General features: G+C 34.9%; 1 protein-coding gene across 1 annotated transcript; it reads right to left on the reverse strand.

Moving 5' to 3' along the window:
* Positions 1-197: 197 nt before the first annotated feature.
* Positions 198-9,598, reverse strand: LOC140153047 (lysosomal proton-coupled steroid conjugate and bile acid symporter SLC46A3-like). The gene is made up of 5 exons (XM_072175647.1): positions 8,524-9,598; positions 7,906-8,163; positions 2,217-2,300; positions 1,779-1,935; positions 198-618 (listed from the first exon to the last, which is right to left on the reverse strand). The coding sequence occupies exons 1-5, from the start codon at positions 9,500-9,502 to the stop codon at positions 561-563; spliced, it is 1,536 nt and encodes a 511-aa protein (XP_072031748.1). The 5' UTR covers positions 9,503-9,598; the 3' UTR covers positions 198-560.
* Between the last annotated feature and the right edge of the window lie 243 nt (positions 9,599-9,841).

The following is a 9,841-nucleotide window of genomic DNA, read 5'->3' on the forward strand; positions in this document are numbered from 1 at the left end:
TCTGTTTACAGGCCTGATCAAACCAGAATTTGCGTTTTGGAGATTTTGCTAAAGTTATATAAAATTTGGGTGAAAATGTTTAGAAAATAATGTTTAGAAAAAAATAATATAACAAAAAATTAATGCGTTTATAAAATATTTTGTCAATGCTTGTCAATATTTTAAAATAATATTACTAGCATTGTTTTGCAGCAACTTTGAAAAATTTTTTATAACCTTATGTACATTTTCATTATATCCATGTAGATTCATAACATAAATCAAAATATTTTAAAATATTGCATATAGTATTTTGTACGCTCAGTTTGGTATACATGCAATATAAAAATATTTAAAAATCAATTTGATATTTAAAATTAATATAATAAGTAAAATTAAATGCCGAAAAACAATGTAACAAAAATCAGCATATATGCATACGTTTCTTGCATTTACTTTGACAATGTATCAACTCAGAAAATTTCACATAACTACCCGGTATGTATTACAACACCCTGTGTGGCTTGTCAACTGACTCAATACATGCTCCCTGAAAACTTGAGTAAAATGTCCGAAGTTGTCTAGCTCTTTTTGTCCTCACTTTTCTTCATATCCGCAATAGCATAAGATCTAGCAAGCCTGTAGAAAGAGGAGAGATTGATAGCAACAATTAAAATACAAGAAAGGAAGAACAAATATTAATTAATTATGCAAATCGGCTTAATTGGCATATTTTGTGCTGAAAATCTAATCAGGTTGAGAATATTTGGGCCGTACGGATCTCTAAATACTGAGAAAAAAAGGAAAACCTAACCATACGCATAAATTATTATTGTATATTTTGTGCTGAAAATCTATCAGGTTGAGGACCTCTAGCCCTGCTACCTCCTTGCCAAGTTACGTGTCTGTACCCCCAAAGGATCTTCAGATATTAAAAAAGAGGAAAAAACGAAATGTACGTGTAATTATACAAATTAGCTACTTCCCAGCAAACAAAAAACCTTTTCGACATTATTCTAAAAAGGTTGGAAAAGAACAAAAGGCTGCCAGAAAACGTTTAAATGTTGCTTATAAAGTTATATAAAGAGTATTTAGGGTATAAAACGTTTTCATAACATACAATAACATTTTTTTTGTAAACTTATGACAAAATATTCTAACATAATGTTATTTAAGTACTGACGAAATATTTGGCTAAAATATTTGCACAAAATATTTTACAATAACATTTGAAAACATTTTAAAGATAGTTGTAGTGTGTTTTCTTACAAAACGTTTTCATGACCTTTATTAAACCCGACAGTTAATGTTATTAAAACGTTTTTACCAAAACCAAAACCCAAAATACGTTTAACAGTTTACGTTTTGTATTTGCTGGGTTAATGAGCATATTTTGCACTACAGTACCGCATTGTCAAGATATCAGATGGAAAACGAAAATGGAATACGCATACACATACGTGATCGAGCTCCGGCTATTAGAGAGCAAACCTTGTAAAACTATATCAGTATGTTTCCAGCAAACACAGAACGTTTGCAGAACATTGTAATGTTATTTACGTGTTGACAAAATATTTTGCAAAACTGTTTGACAAAAATTATTTTTCAATAACATATTATTCAAATCGTCAGTTTTAAAAACGTTTTCATGACCTTTTACTTTACATAAACCGAAAACATTCTGACCAAAACCAAAACGCGTTTATACATGTTATATCGCGTTTGTAACGTGTATTTTGTGTGTGTGTATGTTGGGGGAGGTGATGGGGTGTTTATTCCGGGGTATTCATGATACTTACATAATGAGTAATGCTCCGATCCAATTGAACACAGCAGTCGTAAGGAACGTAGCACTAGGCACTGATTGTATTGTATTAGAATATATCGCACTGAAGACAACTGTTCCTATCGGGAAAGATAAGCTGTTTAAAAACGAACAAAATGCCGTCATCGCACCTAAAAATGGGGTAAAATATATGAAAATAGTGTTAATATTGAATGATTGATTGATTGATTGATTGATCGATCACTTTAGAAATGTTGATAGAGTGCAAACGCGTTTTCTGGATTTGATTTTTTTTAAATCCATGGGGGGGGGTTTATTTCGAACTTTTCGCAATATGGTAAAAGTTCGATATAGCGAGCAAAACAGTTTATGTTGTTACTTCACTGATAATAATTATGGGTGGGTGTTTATTCATTGATTTGTTGAGCCTTAGTTAATGAGTTAACATTACCTGTTTCTGAAGGCAGCACAAGCTTGGAATTGAGGGAGCTAGTAGCAGGTTGACTCGGTCCAACAAACATAACGGCAATTGGCACTGAAAAGAAAATAATGTCACTAACGTGCTATATATCGACAAGATATAATGGGAAGCTGCCCCATGTGAAACATCTTGCCCTCCATCCCCCTGGAAGTCACCTTGCTCCTGGCCCTTCTACAATAATAGTAGTAACGACAACAACAACAATGATAATGTTATTATAATTTTAATTTTAATTTAATAATCATGACTGATGCATACACCAACTTGATAATACCGCGAGCAAGTTTCGAAATCAATGTGCGTTTTCCTTTTTCTGGCATACCCTGTATATGTTTATAATCTCTTTGCCGTGCAAAACCTCACAAAAACGAACTCGGCCGTTGTTAAGTGCTCCTAAAGTTTCAAAACTATTAAAGGGGCATTTCGTAATCCACAGCCTCATCCCCCCACTTTTCTCAAAAAAAGTTGAGATTTTTATATCACTGGAAACCTCTGGCTACATAATGTGTATGTACAAAATATTTCTTGCAGATTAATTCGTTTAGCAAATATATCGTGAAATTTGAATTTCGTTCTGGTGCACCAGAACGAAATTACAACGTATTGTCTATGGAGCAGTGTAATACACATAATCATGCATAACTCGCAAACGCAATATCGGAATCAACTGAACTTTTGGGAATATGCTTTTTTCGTGGATATGTACTGAAAAATGTCATAAAAAGAGGATGCTAGGATCACGAAATACTCCTTTAATCGTATTCATAATATTTTAACATAGAAATAAATATGGTTTATTTACGCGCAATTTGATACCCTATTCGCCCAATTTCGTTTATAAAAGAATAAACGAATTCAAAAGTTGCATTTACAGTATTCAATGGTTATTAAATGCATGTATTATCGTCGCACTGAATTATTTAAAAAATCAATAAAATTTACTGCATCAAAATTACCGTAAGGCTAGCTTCAGACTCCGCATTGTACGTACAATATTGTATGTACAATACTTTTCGTGACGTCAAAAAGTATTACACGTGCAATAAATATACGTGCCACGACTAGTTGAATCAGATTAAATCCACGCGCTATAACCCGGACGGTTCATTGTTTGCTAAATCCAAGCGAGGACACCAGAAAATCTATGCAAGATAAATTTCTACTGCTGCTGATGAAAAATCCTAGAGTGCGTTTTGAGGTTTTTTCTGCACTTTACCAGTAGGCCTAATAAATTCATAAAAAGATAAAAATCAAATAAAGATTTAGGGCGAATGCTTTTACTCACTGCTCATCTGATCCACTTTCCCAGGAAACTATAAATACCGATGCTGCTTAGTTTTTTCCCTGACTTTCCAGACATAATTATGAGTAAACATCAAATTTAATGTTTACAAAACAATCAAATATATATACATTCGTTTGCATTTTGTACATAAATATTAATATTAATAATGTACAAACATTAAAAAAGGGGGCCTAAGAGTATGTCTATCTTTAATCATATACTAATTCCGCCATGCCCAAACATATTTTATATATATGAAATCGTGTAATGGCACCCAAATTCCAATAAAAAATAAAAACAAATTTGTTATCAAATACACTAGGCCTATACATTGTATTACAGGAATTTAATAGATGGTGCAATTTAATAAATAAATAGATTAACACGGGTAATGGGCGATAAATATTGGGCAATACCGGATTTACCACAGAGCCAGTGGACAAAGAAATTAATTACAATTAAAACAAATTAAATGAGAAAATGAAAGCAAGGACATTTGGTGTTCAAAGTATTGTTTTAGAATGCGAAGGAGTCCTAAATGTTATCCTGGCCCAGGACACTGATTAATGTAAATTCGACCCATAGTTATTTTATCTACTTTTGCCAGCATTCAAGCTGTTTTCAATGTGATTTGTGCCTATTTTTAATACAATTCCGAAATCTGACGTATCAATGTTGTATCGTCCACAAACTATGATCCGAGACTATTTCATTTGACACGGTTGTATGGATTTCAAAAGATCGGTCCTATAATAGATATCGATTAGAGAATTACAGCAAGAGGCTTTGAGGATGCCGTAATCCTCTTGACAATCAACCAATCAGAGAGACATATTTTAGAATTATGTTCGTAGTTGAAACTCTTTCAACTCTGAAATATATATTTCAAGTAATCTCGTTTCACATTAACACGTTTATGGATGTATTGGGATGATCATAAGTAGGTCTATAACATACACCATCATAACATGCCTCAACGATATCAACATGTAAAAATCTGTTGCAAATTCATAACACAACGTGTTATAATGTATAATGTTATATGCCAAAACTTTAAAAAACAATAAAAATATCAGTATCAATCAAATCAAAACCAGAATAAATACATAGGCCTACAAATAATACTTAAGAAACTGACTAAATCAATATATGACTAAATGTCAGTATAAATGAATCGCTAAATCAATTAATCAATCAGTAATCAATCAATAAATAAATACATAAATAAATAAACAAATAAATAAATAAACAAATAGGCCTAAATAAATAAATCTATAAATAAATGAATAAGAACTGAATGCGCCATTTATATTATTATTACAATTTTAATATTATTGATATCGTTAGTATTAATAGGCCTTTTAATATTAAGTACAGTTGAATACAAAAAGACACTAGACTTAGCTGTGGTCTAAGACCACGAACACAGCCGTGTTGTGGCCCCTTAAATGACCTTTGACCCCAAAATATATGAAAACGCCCATAGACATTGGCTAATGTCAATGCATGGGTGCACGTGGCACCACTTTGCTATGTTACTTGTGGCAGAAGGGGCATTTTGAAGGTTTTTCGTCTCAGACCGGAAGTGACCCCTTAATGACATTTGACCCCAAACAAAAAAATACCACATATGAATTGGGTAACAACAATTCATGTGTGAACATACCGTCACTGTCCTATGTTTTTCTTAGAAAATAAAAAATTTTGAAGGTTTTTCGTTTTATACCGGAAGTTACCCCTTAATGACCTTTGACCCCAAATCTGTGTACACCCCATAGACACTGGGTAATAACAATGCATGTGTGCAAGTGGCGTCACTGTCCTACATAATCTGTGGAAGAAGATGCATTTTAAAGGTATTTCGTTTTATACCGGAAGTGACCCTTAATGAGATTTGACCCCAAATAAAAAAAATACCACATATACATTGGGTGACTGCAGATCATGTGTGAACATACCGTTACTGTGCTATGTTTTACTTAGCTAATAAAATTTTTTAAAGGTTTTTCGTTTTATACCGGAAGTGACCCCTTAATGACCTTTGACCCCAAATCTGTGTACACCACATAGACACTGGGTAATAGCAATACATGTGTGCAAGTGGGGTTGCTGTCCGACGTAAGTTGTGGGAGAAGATGCATTTTAGTTGAAATCACGTTTTTGACCCCTGTGACCCCTGCGTGACTTTTGACCCTGCAAGTTTCATATATGACATGTAGGGGCACGGTCAATGATTATTGTGACCAAGTTAGGTTAAAATCGATGTAAGCGTGTGAGTGCTAGAGCAAATGTAATGGTTGACAGAAAGAACTAGACTTAGCTGTGGTCTAAGACCACGAACACAGCCGTGCTGTGTCCCCTTATTGACCTTTGACCCCAGAATATATGAAAACGCCATAGACATTGACTAATGTCAATGCATGTGTGCACATGGCATTGCTTTGCCATGTTATTTGTGGCCGAGCGGCATTTTGAATGTTTTTCGTGTCAGACCGGAAGTGACCCCTTAATGCCCTTTGACCCCAAACAAAAAAATACCACATATACATTGGGTAAACACAATGCATGTGTTAAAATACCGTCACTCTCCTATGTTTTGTTTAGGTAAAAAAAAATTTTGAAGGTATTTCTTTTTATACCGGAAGTGACCCTTAATTGACCTTTGACCCCAAATCTGTGTACACCCCGTAGACACTGGGTAATGACAATGCATGTGTGCAAGTGGCGTCACTGTCCTACATAATTTGTGGGAGAAGATGCATTTTAAAGGTATTTCGTTTTATACCGGAAGTAACCCCTTAATGACCTTTGACCCAAAATAAAAAAATACCACATATACATTGGGTAACCACAATTCATGTGTGAACATACCGTTACTGTGCTATGCTTTACTTAGCTAATAACATTTGTTGAAGGTTTTTCGTTTTATACCGGAAGTGACCCCTTAATGACCTTTGACCACAAATCTGTGTACACCATATAGACACTGGGTAATAACAATGCATGTGTGCAAGTGGGGTCGCTGTCCTACGTAAATTGTAGGAGAAGATGCATTTTGAGTTGAAATCACGTTTTTGACCCCTATGACCCCTGCGTGACCTTTGACCCCTCAAGTTTCATGTGACAAGTAGGGGCACGGTCAATGATCATTGTGACCAAGTTAGGTCAAAATCGATGTAAGCATTTGAGTGCTAGAGCAAATGTAATGGTTGACAGAAAGAAGAAAGAAAGAAAGAAGAACCTGTAAGAAAAAGACACAGCCGTGACTAACGTCACGGCTGTGTAAAGAAGAAAGAACCTGTAAGAAAAAAGACACAGCCGTGACTAACGTCACGGCTGTGTAATAAAAAGATGTTCATCATTCCGTGCACGAACACTCACTAAATTTACCACTCTTAGAAATTTGGCAACTATGTATCAATTAAGCAACCAACGATTGTAGCACAATATATATTTTCCCGGTACATACTATTTATTGCACGTGCAATACTTTTTGACGTCACGAAAAGTATTGTACATACAATATTGTACGTACAATATGGAGTCTGAAGCGCGCTTAACTAAACCTTCTTCGGCGTTTTCAAATACCAAATACGAACATTATTCATAACGCATCATTATCATCAATGATGATCATCAAAACCATCATGTACATCTCCTCCTCATCCTTATCATCATCATTACCATATAATAATCATCATAATCATCATATCTTCATCCTTATTCTTAATATCATCATCATCCTCATCATCATCAAATTTATCACCCACTCCTCCCCCACCTCTTAATCATGTAGCACCATAAAAATTCATCACACACTCCTCCTCCTCCTCTTCATTGTCAGCATGGTCACCCTTATGCTTATCATCATTAATTATTATATTATCATTGTTGTTAGTATTGTCTTACCGATGCATACATCAACATGATTAACAGTGATGGATAACACCGCGAGCAAGTTTGAAATCAAAGTGCGTTTTCCATTTCCTGGAACACCATGTATAAATTATCTCTTTACCGTACAAATAAAGCTTCAATGCATTCATCCAAGTTTGTCAACATTATTATAACTACATGATATCATCATCATCAATTTCATCATCTCTAACTCGTCGTCTTCTTCCTCCTCTCCCTCCTCTTCTGAGGACAACATCACCACCACCATCATCTTCTTTTTTCTTCTTACTGTTCTTCATCAAATATTTATCATTTTAACACAAATATTAATCTCTCCAGCTCCATTCATCATCATCATCATCATATAGTCACCATCCCCACCATCACCACCACCTTCATTTTCAACGTCATCATCAGCATTTTCTTCTTGTTCCTCTTCTTCATCGTCATTATCATTAACACAAAGATGAACCTCACCAGTTATCATCATGATCCAGGTAGATCCAGCAAGGGCGTTAATGGCACTAGCGATCCCACCAGCAATTGCTCCCATTATAACCAATGTAAAATCCCCAATTATGCCTTTGGTTCCAGTCACCTGTAGCACCAATGGTGTAAGAACCACTTGGCCCACAACTACCATTATTGTTTTTAATGCATTGTGGTAGCTCAGGGTCACCGGTGTCCATTCCAATGGGGCTCTCGCCACATACAAAGGCAGCAAGGTCATATCAGCTGAAAAAAAGAAGTGGTAAGCGATCAAATTAAGAAATGTTAACTTGCAAAATGCCCCCCGAAAAAATAAGATGAAATATGAGATTTTTGACATCATCTTAAAATAAAATAAAATGTTTTAAATAAAAACAACAGTCATTAAACATATTAAAAGTTTTTAACGCTAAACTGGTGTCCCAACAGAATGTTCTTCAAAATAGGCCCGGAAATAAAGCTTACAAAAATCAAATGTTGTTTATATACTAACTTATCTATGAACATGCTGAAGTTATGCATAATGGATTGTATACAATTTCCAATAAAACATTCTTTTGGCATCTTTTGCACTATAACTTTGCTAACAACTAGACATTTGCTTACCAGCCATACATATCATCAATAAGACAGCAGTAACAGAGACCAGCAAGAGAAGTTGTCGACGTTGTGTTCCAGGTCTAGCTGCCACAAGTGCCTTTCCACCTGCAGTTACGTTGCTGTATATCATTTGCAAAGAAAAATTATCACTTTCTGATGTTGTTTTCCTGTCCTCCATAAAAACAGCGATGAAAAACACAGTTAATAAAGTGGTTGTTACAAATATTACATACACTGTGTTTGTACCTATGTATTCGGCAACAATACCTGAAGCAAGTCCACCAATAATCTGACCGACTAAGAAAAACGGCAATACTTTGCTGAGTTTTTCTGTACGTTGTTCTTCTGGAGTACTATCTGTGACATAATTGATAGTTAATGACATGAAAGCCATAATACCACCGCCTATACCTGACAGAAAAGAACCAATATATAAAACTGAAGGCATCACATTGGGTTGCATTGATTGATATAGCATTGTTAAAGCTAGGAAAGTGGTGGTAACTGTGGGGATAAGAACTATTCGCTTTCTACCGTAGATATCACTTAATGGACCTAGGACTAAAGTTACAAATCCAGCGGGTAACATGGAAAGCAGTTGCATATTAGTGTTCACGCGTGTAGTTTCAGTTTGTACGCTATTTTCTATATCCTCGTGCTTACTTAGTTCACCACATATGTCTTCGTTGTATTGAGACAGGCATATTTTATCCATAAGCATCAGTTGAGCGATGGTAAAATGTGCCGACATACCAAGCATCATCAAGCATAAAATAATCTGTGGCACCACACTGCTGATTGCCGATGTCATACCTGGTGTTGGCTTGCTGCTACCCATAGTTTCTTTAATATCCAAGCTAAGCCAAGCAACATATAGCCTATAGAATATTTCCACTGGCACCTTTGATGCCTTGTAAATTGTAGTTTCCGACGCGGGACTTGATATAGAAAATGGTTTAAAAGTTGCAGTTTTGAAAATTAGCATTATCTGTCACACATACCGGCCGCGTATTGTCGATGTGGCCTTACAATGTAGTGTATAAAACACCCGGTAAACACACATATTATGTAAGCATGGCCAGTGAAGCAAAATACAAAGGTCATTTAAATGACACGACATGACATGCATCGTCTGATCAGATGTATAGGGTGTATTTGTATCTTGAGCATACAGGGTGAAATAATATTTAATATAATTAAATTGTAACTGCTATTAACATCTGACTTTTCTATTAAAGCCTTAATGTACGATTTCCGTCAGTTTGATTTTATTATTCTTTATTCAAAATGTTGAAATAATATTAGTTATAACTGACGAGAAGGA

The sequence above is a fragment of the Amphiura filiformis genome, chromosome 5 (genome assembly GCF_039555335.1).
Source record: "Amphiura filiformis chromosome 5, Afil_fr2py, whole genome shotgun sequence".
In the NCBI taxonomy this organism is placed as follows: Eukaryota; Metazoa; Echinodermata; class Ophiuroidea; order Amphilepidida; family Amphiuridae; genus Amphiura; species Amphiura filiformis.